Source organism: Merops nubicus, unplaced genomic scaffold, assembly GCF_000691845.1.
Source record: "Merops nubicus isolate BGI_N331 unplaced genomic scaffold, ASM69184v1 scaffold4056, whole genome shotgun sequence".
Classification (NCBI taxonomy): Eukaryota; Metazoa; Chordata; class Aves; order Coraciiformes; family Meropidae; genus Merops; species Merops nubicus.
In genome coordinates this window covers 20,832-40,738 of record NW_008615459.1, presented here as the reverse complement: position 1 = coordinate 40,738, position 19,907 = coordinate 20,832, and the positions used below count along the sequence as shown (strand labels likewise).

Here is a 19,907-nt window from a genome sequence, read left to right as displayed (position 1 = left end):
CTTAAGCACTGAGCTTTCCAGCCTGTTTACAAACACCATGTAGCTCATGCTAGCTAGCAATAATATTGTTTACTAATGTATTATCTTCCCCTGCTCCAGATGTTATTCTGGATTGGACAGAGTATTCAAGACAATCTACAAACAGAAGCTATATTTTTTGACATTTTAAAACTCTTTGAAGTATGGATCAGGAAACTGTGTGGAGTAAGCCAAAAAGGTTTGAAATAAGTAGGACTAGCTTTGAGCAAAGCTTGGAAATAATTTTCAGATATCTCTCCTCTTCTTCTTCCCTTTTTCTTTTCTCTTTCTCTTTCCTTCCTGCATTAAGGGATAGTATGACAAATAAATAAAAAGTTTTGCCAGAGGTGAAATGCCATTCCCTGAAGCTCTGGGATTTGAGGTCATAAAGATAAATTAAAGGGAAAAGAAACAATTCCATAGTTTACAAAGAGGTTTATCTAGTTCTGCACTACTGCTGAAAACATTTTTGACTTCTGTCATGGTTTGGGGTTAGAGATGCCCCCAGACCAGTTACAGATGCTCTCTGTTAACTCTCCTACCCTCCCTCCCCCCGCCACAAAGAGAAAGGGAATAAGGGAGAGACTTATCGATTAGAAAAGTGGAACAGCTTTAATAGCATATACAAACATGGTATTGAATCAAACTTCCCCCCAGCCCCGATGGCGATACGTCACTGTCACCCCCGGCTGGGGAGCAGCCCCGGGAGGAGGTCCCAGGCTGGGCTAAGCCACAGACTGCGACTGGTTACAGGAGCTGGATTCTGGAACTCAGTTCAGGAACACAGGGCTCAGGATCAAAGGCAGGATGGATGAAGTCCTCCTCGGATGCCGGCCACTGCAGAAGCAGGCAAAACAAGGAAGAACGTGGAACGGAGATGGAAGGGGCTTGCCTCTCCTGATCCTTCAGCTTTTATACTGAATGCGATGGATATGAGATGGAACACCCCACTGGTGAATTCTAGGGTCACTTATCCTGTCTGCTCCTCCCTGCAGGTGTGGTGTACTCTCTGCCCCTCTCATGTGGGATACAAGCTTAGCAGTGACCTTGGTGCACACCAATCCTTGGCAGTAACTCTAACCATGGAGTGTTATCCCTGCTAAAAGCAGGCAGTCTGCAAAAATATGCTGTTAGCTTCAGACAAGGCAGTAGAGGAGCTTTAGCTGAAAAGTTAAATCACTGAACAGAGCCAGCTCTGTTTTTTCCCAAACCAGGACTTCATATACTGCTTTAAGGAAGAGAAAACTGCAAATGATTGCTTCCCGTATTGGTACTTTGTAGAGGAGAAGCATTATAGCAAAAAATCTGCACTTACCATTCTGGTTAAAGCCATCAAGCCAAGCATGGAAAAACACAGATTATAGGTTTTCTGCTTTGAAATAAATGTCATAAACCAATTAAGAAAAACTCGTATATGCCATATGTAGATATGGGATACATATTTATATGGCATATTCTTTCATCTTGATCCCAAATATGAAGAGTTCTGTATATACAGAATTGCCCTAAATATTTGTGAAAGAAAATAGGCTCAATCCATGTTTACCCTCCATAAAACTTTGGGAATGTAGATCTGATGTCAACTACAAAGATTGGCCTACACCCCAAAATATGATATATTACGCCAAAAGACATATATTACAGCATTCACCGAGTTTTCTGAGTACTTCTTTGGGCAACATTAACTCCACTCTTTTGCTGATGTAATCTACTGTGTTCAGGAGCATATACTAAGAGTGTATGACTGTCTTAGTCATACACTAGGGTGTAAAGGGGAAGAGTGGATAACTCATAGGTTGGTATTATGCTAAAGCATGCCTTTAAATGGCTTGATTCCATTTGAGTTCTGTCCAAGAAGCAACCAGAAATTGTACACAAGCCTTTTTAAGCCAGCTACCTAGCCAAAATAACAACCAAAAATCATGAAGCTAGTAGGCCCAAAACAAGAAAGTAAGGGATGAAAAGCAGGACTGCAGTAACCATGCCTTCCAGGTTTCCAGCAGTGTTCTGACCTTCCAGCTAATCCTGAAAGCTTTAATTTAGTCTGTGCTGATGCTGGTATCCTTTCAACATTTTCTCTAAGCCTTGATTCCACAGTTTCCAACCAAATCTCTTCAGCATTCATTCATGTTCCTTGGTCATAAATCACTGCCTCCAAACATCTCTATTCTCCCTGACATTTTTATTCCATGAATGCCATAAGCACACATTTTAGCAAATTCAATTTGTCAAGCCTTTGATTGCTTTTATTCTCTACATAGTGCTAGTGTTTCCTGAAGAGAGAAACAACAGGCAGGAAATCCATTACTGAATCGAGAAATTGTCATCTAAATTGAGTATATAAGAGGGCAAGTTTCAAGATAATACATACTTAGTTTCCTACCATATGGCTGTGTCAGGTTGGTTATCTTTGGTGAAGACATACCCTTAAAGTGCACAGGAAAAGTTCAGCTACTTTGGGGTCTTTTTTTAAGTACTTCTTATCTAAAAGCAAGGTTGCCTTATCTTCTGGCAAGACCAGAAAAGAAGTATGTTCATCTTCTAAAAATAGTGCAAAGAAGCAAACAGTCACGACATGGAAAATTCAAAAAGAAAGTGCTAGATCTTTAGTTCTCTCACAGTGAGACTCTGTTACTAACCAGTTCATTTTCATATTGCTATAGCTCAGAAATTCTACAGATCCTTTTATCAGAGGATCTCACTGCAGTCAGCACTCACCAGGAACTCATCAAAGTCTCCTGCTTCCTTATCACAGACTTGAGCAAGTTGTGCATCACAGCATAGTTCTGTGAGGAGCATGAGCAACATGACTCAAAGCAGAGCAAGAACTAGACTCAAGGAGCCTGATTCACAAGCTTTTGCTCTAGCTGCTAGGTATGCTCATGCCTGCTAATTATAGCAAGAAAGGGGCTTCAAGCAGGAACTCTCCATGAAAAAGTTGTTTTCATTCTACAGGAATGTTTTCCCATTTAGTAACATGAAGGACCTGCATGAACCTGTGTGGTGGGAAGATTTCAGGTTTTAATGACCACATATGAATTAAAAAGGAGTAATAGTTCTGCACCAGAAACGGTTTCATAGAGGCAGTTCTACCAATACAACATGGAGACAAATCAAGTGCTGCACTAGTACAGAAACAGAGTGCAACTCTATTTTGTAAGTCAACTCCTTGGAAAATTGTTTGTCATAAGTTGTCACCTGCCTTTGCTGTCACCCATCAACTGTGCTCAATAGCTCCAAGGAACCAAAAAGGAGCATAAAGACTAATGAAGACTACCAAATCATCCAAAACAGCAGCCTAAAAGCAAAATCAAGGAAATTGCTTTCTTATTTCTTTGTCTTTCCTTTCTGCAGCTACGTCTCTCTGTCTCTCTCCTTTTCCCCCCCCTCTTTTTTTTTCATCTCTTCCCTCTGCTCCTCCCACCTCCAGCCCCTCCCACCCCCCCAGGTATTTCTTCTTCCTGATGAAGAGAGCCTACCTAGTTTTCTGTTCTTACATTATTTTGCAAAACTCAGAGAAGTCCTGCTCAAATAACTGGATTTTTTTTTTCCCTTTTTCCATCCAGCTATTAATTTTAGGCAAATTCTATGACTTCTTTCTCCTTATAAAAACTGTTAATGTGTAAATGACAGCATTACTCTACTGATAACTTTCACAGAAGTTAGGTAAGTTAGGTGCAGAAGCTATAAAATTAAACATCAGATCAGGAATTTCCTATTAATGAAAAAAAATTAGGGCTTGATATCCACCAGTTGTTACAGCTGGAGCTCTGCAGTTGTCATTGGGTCAATTCATTGCCCTGAATTTAACATTTTTGCCTTTATAAATCCTCATCCTTTCTTATATTTTATATTGAAATGTGTGTGTTGTAAATACACAGTTAATAACAAACTGTTCAGAAGCCTGTGTAGGTAGAAATTAGTCAAACAGGAGACACAAAGCTGTTGTGTATCATAATGCTATACTATTTCTCTAGTTATAAAATGTATAATAGAAATTTGGGGTTATATTCCTCTAAAGAAAGAAGTAAATTAAAACTTTTTTTTTTTTTTTTTTTTAACATCAGTTAGCTTACATTTGCCCTTCAGTTACTGTGGTAGTCCAAGACTGGTGGTGATGTGACACAGAAATGCCAGTAGGAAGAATGAGATAAACCAGTGATAAGCTCTCATTAAAAGCGAAATCTGAACAATTACAATTCCACTTTTCACTGGAAGGACAAAGGTTCCTTCAAAAATCTCCCATGTTCTTTTCCCCTCTGAACACAGTATCATGATTTTACCAAGTTCCTTTCAAATCCATAAGCTGTTTTATGCGCTGTAATGTTTTTTTTTTCTGCTGGAGAATTAGACTAATTGGAAAAGAACCAAAATGCAAAGTCCACTAACAGCTGTGAAACATGCAAATAGCAAATGAATTAGCATAATGCATTATTAGCCTTCATAAAATAAGGGCGTTCTCTTACACAGACTTATGAATACCTTTCTCTAAGGGTCACAGACAAGCATTTCAATACATATTCACAGGCTGCCTTTTCTCTGGAATATCACCGCAGGTACTCTACACAGATAGGCATTAAAGTATCAGCACTAGGAAAGATTTGTCAGACAGCATTACACTGACTAATAACGTGTAACTTTGAAAACACTGTTGTTGCAGAAAAATACTAAGGCCATCAGAGTTTCCTAAATTTGATACTTATGGAACATTAAAAAAAAATTAGGTGTATAAAACTGAATGCGTTATCAACTGAGGGAGTCTATGGCATGGTCTACAGCTAAGCAGAACTTTCCTGTGAGTGCTTGTTGGTCAAAGACCTACACAGTTACAGTCTTAAAAGCTGAAGGATATTTTTCACATAATTTCAGATACGATTTTTTTCAGACAATACTTTCCTGACAAAAATTTTGCCTCTAGCAATTTTTCCTATTTGTGCTCATCTCTAGTCTAAAAAAGCTCATATTTTGTTTATGATGCTTTAAAAAGATATATACATATGTGTGCTTATGTGTATGTATATGTAGTGCTGTGCTAGTGTTAAATACATAGTATTCTGAAGTAGTATGTAAATATAAAGGGGTTTTCTTTGCATGAGTAAAGGGTTTGGGACTATAAATTCAGAAAATTACGTTCTTATTTCAAATCTTCCTTGAGCTCAATATGCCATATTTTTCAATATCTCTATCCACTAGATAGTGCCCTTTATAAAGGCATGTAAGACATGCCTGCCTTTACCTAGTGCATAAAAGAGTATTGGGAAATTACTAATTAGTACATATCATCATCAAACTACTCTTTGACCTAGAGTATGAACAGTTGAGTTATAGCAAAGTAATTTCTAAACAGTACCAGTTGTTGTTTTCCTTGCATCTATTGCTACCCAAGGAATATCAAAGAGAAATTGCAAGAACTTATATTACTAAATGACTGTAATCCTGTTTTTAAATAAGAGATGATACATTAGAAAAGGAGAGAAAATTTGGCAGACCAACATCAAATAATTTTGTATTGTTCATCACTGCAGAAAGAGTTACTTGCCATGACGAAATGGATTTGTTGGTTGTGAGAACTGACAGTGAAACCAAAAGCATTTTCAGATGGAGTTACGGGAATATCATCATCACAGGACTGTGGATGTAAAGTGATTTTGATTGCTGGATTGCAAAGTAGTTCCCAAATGACCTATGCTAATATGAAGTGTCAGTTTTGCAACTGATGGTGGCATTAAGAATGCAGTATTGCTTTCTTTTCAACGGTTTACACTTTACTAAAAGCTATACAAATAGGGTTTCATCTGCAAAGCGGTAGGGAGTACTTAAGAAGTCACAGTAAAAAGAAGACTGACTTGTAAGCTCTGGGGAAGTGGTCACAGATGCATGAGACCAGTGGGAACTGCATTGCCCATGAGCTGTTTCAAACTGCTGCTTGCCCAGCTTTGGAAAAGATATTACAGCATAATGACATTCATTCTGCTCACTTGCAAGACCCCTATTTACCTTAAAACATGGCAAGGAAATAAGAATGTTTCCTAGTGCTAATTTTGCTCCGTATATTTAGCATTCGGCAAAGTATGATCTAGAAAATAATGCAATATGGACAATTAATACTATCGTCCTTACCTTTCATTAGCATAATTCTTCCTCCAGAGAATTCCAGTGACTTTGCTGATGCAAATAAGAATACTCATATGTCATGTTGTAGGTGAACTCTGCTGTTAGGGCTGTATTTTGACAGCAAAGAAGTCTGGTATGTTCACCATTGGTTTCAGTCAAGTCAGTATAGTGTCCCAGGTCTTGTTCATTGTTTATCTATTTTAACAAATATTTTGCATCTTTCAGTTTCAGAAGCATAGTGTAATTTATTTTAGATTAAATATAAAACCAGATGTGCAAGCTATTTACTATTCTATCTTCTAATGACAAAATTAAACTTGGTTTTGCATTCTTCTGATATGGAATGAATCTTGATATATAGCAAGACTCTTTGAAATGTACAGCTGAATCCTCATTCACCACAGCTCATAGACTAGTTCCCATAGTGGAGATTTATTTCAGGTGCAGTTATGTACAAGTGGCAGTTCAGAAGGAGGCTTCTTAGCTTTATTTTCCTGACTCTTGTTTCTAGGACAGGTTAGCTGATCAAAATAAACAAACAAAAAAGATTGCAACAGATTTACCAAGTATTTCATTATTCATTCAAGTGTTACTTTTTAATTCTTTCATTCCAATATCACATAAAAGACAACTACACATGGCAGAAGTTCAACCAAAAAGGCTTCATATGGAGAATACAAAAATCTCATGTCAACATTTTAAAACTCTGCACTTTGAATGCCTGTTCATGGTGGCAGTGTTGCATAGTCTAGTGTCTTTGTCTTGGCCTCTACGTACATGCCTTCTGCTGCATGATTTCCTAAGAGGTGGAAGCAAGAGGTATAACAAAGTTTAGAAAATACCAGCATTAATCTAATAATAAGTTAATAGAAAGTTTCAAATTGTCTTGTGTAAAGGTCAGTTTCCTATAAGAACTAAGTGATAGGTTTTAATAAAACAGAGCTTGCTAGAGTCTCTCAGTATCTGGTAAAATTAACAGTTCAGCCAGCTTCTTCCTGGCAGATACAAGGCACTAGGATGTGCATGAATGACATGCATTCTGCTTGGCTGAGGACCAGTCTCAGCTCCTTCCTCTTCACATGGGAGCTGCTGTTCTGTAAGGTTTTTTGGCCCAGAGTTATGTGAGTTTTGAGAAGAACTGCCTGTATCACTGCAGTTGACATAGGGAGACATTGCTAATAAAGTCTTTTCTTATATGTTAAATATTCTTCACAAATCTTTCCTCGTTTGAAGTTTTCTATTACTTGCTAATGGTTTGCCTATCACATGAGCACAGCAACATAGAGGTTATATGCTGGTTTTCAAAGTGCCAGTGACACAGGTACAAATACCCTGTACTGTGCACAGACCCAGCCTGCTGATGGCAGCTTCTTCCTAAAATAAACATCACTTTGCTGTAGTTACCAGAAATACAAGTATGCACTTAGATTTATCTTCCTGGGGATGTTTAAGAACTTTAAGAGTTGGTTCAACACCTTCAGCATAGCACAGTTCCAAGTTTCATGTGTGTGAATTCCTAAACTACAGGGAAACTAAATGCTAGATGCCAAATCATTGATGACAAGTTAGGTGTTAATTAACACCACAACACTCTATGTCAAGTTCTGAAAGGCAAAGTAAGTACACCTACTCAGGAACAAAAACCAGATCAGACTTACTGAGATTAGCTTTGAAGATTGACAGGCACTTTTCCTTGACCACAAACAATAGTTTACAAAAAAGATACTTTTAACTTACTTAAAATACATGGCTACCTTAACATAGCAGGTTTTTCCCTAACTTGTCACAGTTTGAGCATAGGTGTGCTTCTTTCACTCTGCTGCTTGAGGCCAATTCTGGGGGATATTGGGGTGACTGCAAACAGAAGTAGAAACGCAGAATGAACCAATCTTACAGCAGCTCCAAAAAGTAATTCAAGCTTGATGACCAAGAGAAAAGGCTTGTGTCCTTTCAAACCTAAAACCTTATTGAGACTATCAAGATAAAATTGTTTTCTATACATTAAAATCATTCCATCTCTTTCAAGAATTCCATTAAAATCCTGAAAGGATGTAAGTAAAAAAAAAAATCTCTTCTCCAAGTTTGCAGTGGAGCAGCACCAGTTTCAAAGGTTTTGGTTTTCATGAGTTGTGCTGGTGGAATATTTACATTTAGATAGCACCTCTCATGTTGAAGCATCCCAAATCACTTTACAAAGTCTAAAGTGTGAAGGAGCTACCTCCTTTAACCACCAAAGTATAGACTGGCAGCCACCTACAAACTAATACACGATAACCCACATGATACAGCTCCTAACACAGCCAGTGATCAGAAATACCATAGGACACTGAATGTCCCCACCCACTGGAATCTCTAGATTGTATTTTAGGTAAGCAGGGTACCAGTTGTCTGAATTTGAGCAGGTCATGGCTGTTACATACAGCTTTTTCAGTAAGAGTATTTAAGACATTCAGTAGCCTCTGGGAAAATCTCTATTTCTGGGAAAATGTCTTTGCTGCTACCATTACAGTCCATGTTGCCTTTAGGAAGGAGTACACCAGAAGGCAGGTAGCTTTAGTCCAGACTCTTCCAAAGTGGTAAGGAAGTGCCCACAGAGGAAATACTATATTCTTATTTCCCTCACCACATCCACCTATTTCCAGAAAGCTTAGCTAAAATTGGGTTCTCTGGCTTCTTTCTGCTGAGAACTACTTACTTACAGTATTAAATCCACTCTTGTCTTCCTTCTGTCTGAGGAAGATAATACAAACATGTTGCATCACCGTCCTACAGATGCTGATGTGACAGAATGTACCCCATCTATACCATGAAATAATACATGACATGACATTCTGGTTTAGGGTCACAAGTGAATGTGTTAGTGCTTTATTTACCTTTTTGTTGTTTGTAGGCCAATGGAAATCACCTCTTGGTTGGAAGTTTTGCAGGTCACTCTGGATGCTGTAGATATAATAAAGCAGAAATTCTTATTCAGAACATTTCAAAATCAGCAAAGGAAGTGTGACAGTGAATTAAGTTTTGGAGTTGTTTCGGATTCATCTAATGCCCACAAAGTACCTGTATATGAAAACAAATCAGTTATTTGCTGCACTTTATCTAGTGAAATACAAATACTTTGAAACTACCTGTATGAAAAGTAGGTTAAATAAGTTTACCTGCATTTGCTTTCATGTACAACCAACTGTTGCTATTGGCAATATACATCCTCCCACCAAAATTTTGCTCTTCTTGGTGACAAGAGATGTTTTGCAATTGAGTTGAATAAAAGCAGTGTTCAGGTCATCTAAGCACAGCCATTAAACTTTCCCTTTTATTGCTATACTTGAATAGGCATATATATTGTCACTGACTTCCACAATTTTAAACACATTTGCAATTATATCTTCATCATAACTTATGTTGTGTTAAAGAAACATTACCATCTTCCCATTTCTTTCACTTTGCATAGAAATAGACTGGGAGGTCTACATCTAACAGGATTATGTACATGTATCATCTAGGAAGTCAGGAAGGAGGAGAGAAAGAAAACTGCAATAAAAAGTAGAAATTGTACTTCAGTAATTCAAAACACACCAGGGAAACTGATGCTGCATCTTTAAATAACTTGAGAAATGTATTTCATCTTTAATTCCCCATTTTCCTATTCAGAACAAGTGCTGCCCAGGACTGGTTTTCGAATGGATTCCTCTGGCAAGTATTCTTCAGCCTTCATTGTTCTGTAAACTAGTTGTCCTTCATTTTATGTTTTAGTTATTCTTCTTTCTTCAATCATTTCTCTAGAAAATGGACAGTCATGACTGTGCAGTCACCATTTTATTTTTGTGTGAGCTTTGTGGGGTTACAGAATGCTAACTCTTAACTCTTCTTATAATAGTTTTGCACTTTGAGCAAGGAAAAGTATCTCTTTTTCCTCACCTGGCCTTTGTGTATTTTGCAATGTTTTATGTGTACTTCCATATGCTAGTATTCACTCTTCAATATAAAAATGTGTCTCTATAGCTCAAGCTCAAATCTGAGCTTAAGCAATATTTTGTGTAAAAAAAATTAATTCTGTCTTCATTTGCAACAGAATAGAACTGATGTGTTATGCAGACGCACCCATTCCTTGCTCCCATACATATATTTTGTTCTGTAAAAGCCTAAAAGTAAAAACTTTCAAAAACAGATGCTTTTTGGGGGTGTTTGAATCACCGCTGGTCTTATAAAGTGGCAACAGGATTGTTTTAAAACCTTCAATATTTCATTTCCCAATGTGATCTTAAGTAAACTGTTAAAACAGACATGCCATGCAAAAAAAAAAAAAAAGGCAAGCAGATTTGACAATACCATTAAAGTCTTTTCTAGTCCTATACAGGTTGGACAGAGATGCTAAATTAAATATGTTATTGTGTTGGTTTTGCATACCCCAGTAGAGTTTATACGTTGAATAAATGTGTTAGAACATCAAATCTTTTTTTTTTTGCTCTTTATTTTTTTTCTTTGCTGATTTTTATACTGGAGTCTTTATTTACCAGCTTTTCCTCGCTATAAATATCAAAAGGAAATATATATGCTTTTTAAAAAGCTATTCAAGTTGGAGATCAGCAGACCTATGACTGTTTTCAAGATTTTCACATCTTTCCAAAGCATCTGAAACTAAGATAAAAAGTTATGGTAGATTTATGTCAATCATAATTCACATTAATGATTTATATGAAGCAAAAATCTTCACCATCTTCAGCAAAGGAATCCAAATTAATTTTTATGTTAGAAGGAGAGTTGAGTACACCCAGAAAGACTGTAAAATTATTACAATAAAGTTCTTCATCTTTGTTTTAATTGCAATATAGAAGAGGTTTAATGAAAAAAAAATTCCATCTCAACATTTACAGCATCATACCAAATACCAGATTTATCACTATAAAAATCACATAATACTTGTGCAACTTGACTCGTACAAAAAATGAATTAATCATCTTCAGGGATATCTTTTCCCTATATAATTTTAAGAAACAATTGCATGCACACTTATCAATGTGTGATTCACCTAGCAATTCAAATGAATACAGCACGGAAATGCAGCTGAGATTTGATAATCACATCATCACCTGTGAGATCTCTCTATTGTTCAATGACAATCTATTCTGGTACTTTTAAATTTAAAGCTAATTCCCTGTGATCCAGAAACCAGAAAGCAGAATTTCCCAGTGCTCCTTACCATCCTCACTGTGCAACAACGATCAGATCACAGCTTGTCCAATACCATTCTCAAATTCAGTGGGGAGCCAGATGGTTTTATAACCTAGCAAAGTGAATTGCTTGGGTATTTTTCTCTTCTAGGCCAAATGATGAGTTAAGAAAGTTTTCCATTACATAAAAAGAAGAAATAATATGCTAGAACAATAAAAAAAGACAATGAAGTTACTAGCAAGAAAACCTAAAGTTCTTTTTCTAATATATGTGTAGAGAGGCAAGGGATAAGAGGGAACTTTGTCATTCTTGCACAGAGTACTTACATTGTACAGTCAGAAATATGGGCTTTAAGCTGAAACTCTCCTTTCGATGAATCTCATAGGAGATGGGACATTCAGGAGTATTAAACTGACTGGAAGGATAAGCAAACTGTGCAAAAGACCATACTAATTTAGTCTTGGATTGACTCCCGTGGCTGCAAAACTATTCATTTCTTCTTACTTGGCATGAACCACAAGGTGGTAATCTAGTTTACCAAGAGAAAAAAAAAAAGCCACATGTTCCATAATGAAGTTATATTAACCAACAATTTGCAGTATATCACAAGGCTCAGGAGTGTCATTTTTCTCTAAGTATAGGTAATTTTCTTTGTATAATCAACCAAAAACCCTCTCCAGCAAGACAATACAAAATTTAGTTAATCTGAAAATCCTTTCTGAAGGAAAAAAAAGGAGTACCAGAATCCTAAAGAAGCAAGCACTGATAAGACTAAACCTTTTCATGGTCAACCTGGCTTACCTATTGCATTCTAAATGGGTACAAAAGCCACCTCCCTTAAAAAAGAAAAAAATAAAAAAATAAAAAGCACCTTCTTATTTTGGAGTCTTGTGCTGACATTGGTCTGGATCAGCTTTGTCAATGTATGTGTTTGAGGGACCTTTTCATCTCAGTGTGCCAGGGCATGAATACTTCACAACCTGACATTCTTATACTTTTTTAATATATTCCCGACTGTGCATATTCATTCATATGTGCTCAAGTAAAGGTAGAGCTTGGTTTGTGACAGACTGCTGGAAACAGTGCCTTTGAGTGTTAAACCTGGGCTCTAATTGGTGATCCTACTGTGGTGATCCTACTGTGCCTTTCTACAAAGCCCTCTTCCTAGTACTAAGCCCCATGCTTGTTACACTTAGGCACAGAAAATCAGGTAAAGATAAGGTGTTGCTTTCATCTCAAAATTCCTATGCTTCTCACAACTTTGAAACAACCTTTTCTTTAAGCTAACATACTGTACATGTACATATTTCATTTGTTGTTTTATTCAGTGTTGAGACACTTATCAAATAAATTGAAAAAAAAAGTCAGGATAATGTGCTGTTAGGATGTTTGAATTTGCCTTCTCAATATATGAGAAGCAGGTTGGTAGGGAAAGGAAATACTTCTGTTTTACCACTTGAAAGATTTGTAATTCAGTCTCACTCATACCAATATACACTGCTGAAATACTGCACTATGCTGCTATCTAGAGCAGTCTGGCACACAGTACAGAGCCACTGTGTGTCTTTGCAAGACACTGAGTCTTTGCAAGACCTGAGTTAAACTGAATCAGCTTTAATCCAAGCCTAAAGCTGGGATCTGCCCAACTCCACAGTTTGTGAGTTACTCACCAATGGCTCTTGGGGCTATCTGTAAATGACAGTCACTGGAGTACATGATTCAGCCATCTGTAGTCCCTCCCATTGTGAGGAGACAGGGCACAATTTGAAACGCTATTGACATATATGTTTGCTGAAACAAACCCACTTATCCTTTTTTGTCTGTTGAGCTTGTCAACAAGGTAACACTGGCCAAAAGCTGTCAGTTTATAAGCCAGAGTGCAATCTGCACGAAAGACCATTCCTGTTAATTCCTGTCTACTTCAGGTGATGAACCTAAGGCATCTCTGAACACACAAAGTGATAGTCAAAATAGACAACTTCTTAGTCCTCTAACTGCTTATGGTTTCATTTTATACTCTTACAAATTTTAGTCAAAATTTCTCTTTCGTATCTTGAGGGCTTCAAGACCCAAAATAATGGGCTCTTTCAAATGAAGCTAAAGATACTTTTATAAGAAACTGACTTTAAAAAATACTATGTTCCTGAACTAATATATTCCAGGGCAGAATATATGTTTACAGGCAAGTTTCACAGGCATATGGCAGCACAATCTTAATGATTCATAAAGCTGTTGAGATTTTAATTGAGTAGCATTAAGGAGTTCAAGATAATGATGTTAGCTTTCAATTTAAACCCTAAGACTCAGAGGCTTATAATGATAGCTTTCATCAAAACTCTTTATTGAGGGTATTACCTGAAAGTGGAGTACTTAAAAGATACGGTACATAAAAATACACATTACTTTAGATCCTGTGGAACTAAAATGGCTTACAATGATTATTCATCCTTTATAAGTTTGACCGATAATTTTTCTATGTATCTCTACCTCCTGTTTCAGTTTATTTTCTTTGGGTTTTAATGAACTGCAAAGAAAACACAAATACGAGGTGGATAACAGCAATATATTATGCAGCCAGCTGTAGGAAGAAGGCTCCTTTGTAACCTCTATTTTGGACAGGCTTTTCCAGTACTGTTCTCCTACGAATGTGTTCCAGCTTGGTTTAGTGTATCTCACTGAACATAAGCATCCCCCAAGAGATACCTGTATTTTCAAGTCTCTCCCTTGTCTCTGTACAACACATTGTGTCCCCTTTGTTTCCACCAGCTCTAACTAGGATGCCATTAGTCATGTGCATTGAAAACAGGGTGGGAGGGAAGCTGGTGCAAATTCTCAAGACAAAGCCAAAATGCTTTGCTCAGTGGGATTTCCCTTTAAACCAGGTCCCGATTACAAGGAGCTGGATGTTCACCTTCGGAGAATGGAATCTGGGTTTGGCTTCAGGATCCTGGGAGGAGATGAGCCTGGACAGCCTGTGAGTTATTCCTTCCTGAGTTTCTGTTTTATAACTGTAAAATCTGTGCAAAGGTCAGAAACTTATTACTACGTAGCTGAACCCAAATGACCATGTTAAGGCTATAAATAAAATATCTTTTTTATCCATCCATAGAAAAATACAGGCCTCTCAGATTGTCCACATCTAAAACATACCACAGTAACTTAAGATAGAATGAGAAGGAATTTAGTTAGAAACAGTGTATCACTGAGCCTCTTACTGCAGAGTGTAACCTGGCATCTTTTAATCCTGACTTCCCAAAATCGAGTTTAAGTAGAAAAGTCTAAAAACCACATCATCCAAGACTATGTATAACTGTGTTCATTGTAGGTAGAGTGTATATATGCATAAGGTTAAAAGATACTGTTGACAATGCAGTTTATTTCCAGAAACACAGAAGGCCCACCAGGGTATGGTAGTCCACGTTCCAGGTTAGGTGACAACATCGTGTGATGCACCAGGCATAAAAATGATAGCTTTATACCATTAGGAGGACAACATCTATGTAACCAAATAGCAGGTAACAAAACCAACATAGTTTCATTACAGGTGAAGTAAAATATAAAATAAAGCATATACAGACTTTTTTTTAAAAAAAAATGTATGCACATTTTGGTAAATTAGTGGTATATATACATACTATAATTTTGAGAGAGCAGGCAGAATTAGTACTCCTTCAGAATAACTTTGATAATGTAGCCAAGTTAATAATGTTAACATTTATTATCAGTCTTACGTATAGTCTGAGTCCTGTGTTAGCAAATTTCTCAGCCAATGTGTATCTATTTGATAGATTTATATATTCCATATTCAAATTCATACAGAATAATATAGTTGTCATTCAAGCATTAACATTAACCAACACATGGCTTTGAGAAACAAAGAAGCTCCTCTATTTTAAAACTGTCAACATCTGTCAAACTAGATACATATTAATAGTTTACTGATGCTTTCTGTAAAAAACACAAATGCGCTCTATTCCAAAAAAGGTGCTTCAAGTGCCGACTGAAATGCAAAGACCCCACTTTAGAATGAATGTTTTGGAATGAATTTTCCAAGCTAAATAAGGTGTAGCTGCACAGAAGGACTCCAAAATAACACTGTTTCATCATCTACATTTGCAGAGTGCCTGAACCCCCTCTAGTGTGACTTTCTTCTGTGGAGCATGTCCCACCACACATAAAATGTGGCCACTGAGCCATCATCTGCACATTTTCCAACTAAGCATTTTTCCTGTCCTTTCTGGATAGCCCAGTCAGTATGGGTTCTCAAAGCTTGCCTACTGGGTGAAGCCAAAACCAAAATCTATGTAGGAGCTAGAAGAAATGTCCCACTGTATCATTTTATCCTACAAAGAATTGGCACTGATGGAATGTTTGGAAAATTCCCTCTACCTGCTTTGGACAGTGGTGTCTAGTGGCATTTCTCACCTCCCAGGAGAGTGTCCCTGGCTACAAGGCTGCTCAGTATTCTAGTCTGTCTTGGTGTCTCCTTCAGTGCTTTTTTTCATTACATGTGGATAATTAAGTAGTCACAGACTGTATGTCTGACTGGCTCTGCAGTTGGGAGGTTTACAACGTTCTCATTGGGAAAAGTGCAGCTCAAATGCCTCATCTAAAAGATCATTATTTATATAAAATGGAATGATTTCAACCTAAAGAAATACTAGAAAACTGGTTTAGAAAATCTAATATTCTGATGGTTAAGAATACATGCCAGAGTTGTGGAAGACCTGAATTTATGACTCTGCTCAACAATTCAGTAGAGTGGGAATTTGGAAACTAATCTTTTGCCTCCAGGTACGTGCATTAAGCACTGTTACTAAGGAAGCAGCTCTTTCTAGTTTCTTTTCACCAAAAGATTGACCTGGCTTTACTGCCCAAAGTTAAAGAGTCATAGCTGGATACCAAGTGCAGAGATAAGCACCTTGCTATTTTCAGAGAGCAGGACCAAAACTACTGCTTTTTATGAGACACCTTCTAAGAGACTTCACTGTCCTGCTGAACAATTGCTCTCAGCCTGCACTTAGCATCAAGGTTGCTATTTCTGTTTCAGGGCTTACAAATACAAAAGCATTTTTTCCCCCAAACATGTCAATCTAAATTTAGGGTCTTTATGTCTCCCCACAAACCATGTCTCAAAGTACTCAGAAATGAGTAAGAACCTAGTTAAAGGCTGAATATCCTACGAGGCAAAAAGATACCTCCTTAGAGCTAGCTGTGGCAGTTCTGAGTTCTCACTCCCTCTTTGTTGCCCACCTACTTGTTTTTGCTGCTCAAATTCATCATTAATAAAGATGACAGATGTACACCACTTTTTTAGTTTCCATCTGTTTTGCATTCAAAATGCAAGACTTCTTAGCTGCTTTCTCTCCTCCACTGCTTCTCTGCTCCCCTATGGACAGCCCACCTGCAGTCTCCTATTCCTTTCACCTCCAGAAAAGGAGACACAATTTTTGCCCATCCTCCAAATCCCTGCATTTCCTATGAAAAAAGAACTGAGACACTTTGAAATGTTTGTTTCAGCTCTCCAGCTGTGCAGTCAGGTAACACAGAACAAAAGGAAGCTTTCATTGCCTTTTTTCTTTGTGGTTTGGTTTCTAAAAAGGAATATGGATCCTTCAGCATAAGGCAATAAATATTTCAAAGAAGCAGAATCTACGTAGGTTTTTTTTTTTTTAGAAGGCTAACACTGACGCTATAGAGGGACTGTAGCTTAGTTTCCTTCTAGTCTTATCAGCTACCAGGCAACTTAGAAGGAGAAAGTGCTTCAGGACTACTCCACTTTCCATATTTGTAAGCATAAAGATGCTTTGCAAAGGAAAGACCCAACTTTATTGAGAAATTTCAAATGCCAACACTGTGGGTTGTGCCAGTTCCAGTCGCCTCTCAAGTCTCATGAGGTCATACCATCACAGGTACTTATCACATCTTCCAGTAACCTGAAGAGTTAATCTGACTCTATTACAGTGAATTATAATATCACTGAAAGGTTGCAAATATATGTAAATTGGAACTTCACTGAGGCTGCAAAGTTCTGTCCAAACACAAAGAAGTATTTTGGATACATTTGTGCAGCTCAAACTCAAAATCACAGGAACGTATATACATAATTACACTAAGAGTTTCACCTTTTCAACACACATTGACTGGGATTCTTCTCAAAAATGCCTGCAAGATGTATATCTATATTCCCTTTATGATCAGTGCCAACCCCCCGACATTTCTAAGACGTAACAGATGTCCATAGAGCAGAATGCAGACCTCACCTTAGGAACTCCTGGTTTTAGCAGTGATTAGAGTCCAGTCAATTAGCTTGGATTTAGACATCACAGACACTTAAAATTAGGGTGAGATGAATTACACCTTGTATGCATGCTTCTTACTTACATTTTACTTTGTGCCTGTGAAGCTACTGTGTTATATTCAGAGAAACTACAACACAAAGTCAGTTACCAAGAATCACAAAGAATCAGTATCAAAACAGATTAGCACATCTGCGTTAATCAACGCAGGGTTCAATTTTAGATTATGTTCTGTCACAGCCTTCCTAATCCCAGCATTTCTCATGTGCAATCTCAAACAACAGATGAAACGTTTCCTCTTCTCTACAGCATATTCTTTACTGCCTACATGTCATCATCCTTTTCCTCACACATTCAAAGCAATCTGATTCCACTATGAAACTGCATTACAGAGCTAATATAGTCCTGATAAATATTTTTCCAATTTGTGTTTTGCTTGTAGAATTTATAAATAATATGGAAACTATTCAGCCATGAAATATAAGTAGATACTGGATAATAAACAAGTTCAAACACAGAAAATGAAAAAAGGAAAGAGAAGTTGTTCTTGCTATTAAATATACCAGATAACAGATACGGTGGCCATCATCTTGACAAACCACCTACCTGAAGTGTTTAAAGTAGGACTCTGCTGCTTATTTTAGGAGGCAGTTCCACCACTGAGATGAGTAACATAATCACATTCCACTGTGGATATGTGAAATATCAGCAATAATTAATTAGTCAAAACCAGAAAGAGTTTTTGCACTTTACTATAGATACTGATGACCTACCATGCTCTGAGCTGCATTTGTGTTTCTCCAAAGGTTAAAGGTGCACAAATTGTTCAATACTTTGTCAGTCAATTATGAAGAAACCTCAAATGCTCAGTAAAACCAAAGGAGGAAGGCAGTCCCTACAGTCGTCCAAGATGCAGAGAGTTATCACTCATCTCTTCCCAAGATGACTAGGAAAAAATTCTTGCTCATATGACATTCCCAAATATAAAGGTTTTGAGAATACTTAATGGAGATCTAGCTAAATATAGATTTGGACAGCTCTTTTCCTGTCCAGTAAAGGAGCATAAATACGTATTTCATAGTTGGATTTTACACAAAATCTGTTTTCCAAAGCTTTGAGGTATATTCATTCACTATTTGAAGAACAGAATGGAGAACCTGAAAGAGCCTCTCTGGCAACTCAGCCGGGCACTGCTTAACAGGATCCCACCAGGAAGCAGGAAAACACTGCACCGTGTTCTGTCTGCTAAGTTTTGAAAGCAAAAATGAGCCAAAGGGGGGCTGGAAACTGAGGAAAATTCTCCAGGCTCCACATGGGGTTTCATTTAAACATTCTGCTAGGAAACTTGCAACTCTGCAGCTAAGAGTACAAAAAAACACAAGACCACCTGCGTGACTACCACATCTAGCCTTTGCAATTCATCATGAAAAGGAATACTTGATAGCTTTTGTCTCTTATTATTTAAAGTGAATTGTCACACGGCATGTCATATCCATCATTCTGTGCTCACTCTCACACTGAAGAAGATAAAGGAAAATTTGAAACACACTGTGAATGCTTTAATATTCTTTCAAAGAAGGCAGGTTTTGTTTGAATCCATCTCAGCTGTTCTACCAGTTATTCCACAGGGAAAATATATATGTCTTCTTCTAATAAATTATGTGAATTTATGTGCATAGAAAGTGGATAAAGTCATTAAAAGGTTTTGAACAGATTTTTTACTAGTTTATAAGTCACATACAAATTCCATTTAAATGTCGATTTGGGAAAACAACATCTGCCCAGCGTAAGCTGACAGTTTCCCTCTTTTTCCATTTTGTTAATCAGCCACTACCTGAGAAATTATTAATTATGAGTAACAACATTTGATAGAGCGCTTTTCCCCTGAAGAGTCCCAGAGTAAACTCTGTGTAGTGGGGTCACTTCCACTACTGACCTCCAGGTACTTAAGTCAAAGAGCAGTGAGGAACCTTCAATAAGAAATATGAAGACTAACTACTTAAGTAATTTTAAGTCAAAAGGACCCTTACATGGAATTAATCTGGTTAGATCTTCTGCATAATATAGTCTATATAAGCGCAACACTCCTTATAGACAGATGGTCTTGATTAGAAGATACCAGGTAGACCATCCACAGATCAGGATTCTCAGGGGTATCACTCCTATGCATGTAGGAAACGTCTTACCAAAGGCAAAGAAGCATCTTCAGTCATACCTACAGAGGAGCAGCACAGCTTTCAGAAACAAACTGGTCTCTTCACCTGAAGATCACTGAATCACTAGCTTAATTTTGAAAGAAAGGGAAAA

General features: G+C 37.4%; 1 protein-coding gene across 1 annotated transcript in view; it reads left to right on the top strand.

Moving 5' to 3' along the window:
• Positions 1-19,907, top strand: part of MAGI2 (membrane associated guanylate kinase, WW and PDZ domain containing 2) — a gene marked incomplete at its 3' end in the record, with an annotated part of 77,269 nt that overhangs the window by 37,438 nt on the left and 19,924 nt on the right. Inside the window, exon 5 of the mRNA XM_008942513.1 lies at positions 14,184-14,275. Within this exon, the coding sequence (XP_008940761.1) occupies positions 14,184-14,275 (92 nt within the window). The remainder of the gene's footprint in view (positions 1-14,183; positions 14,276-19,907) is intronic.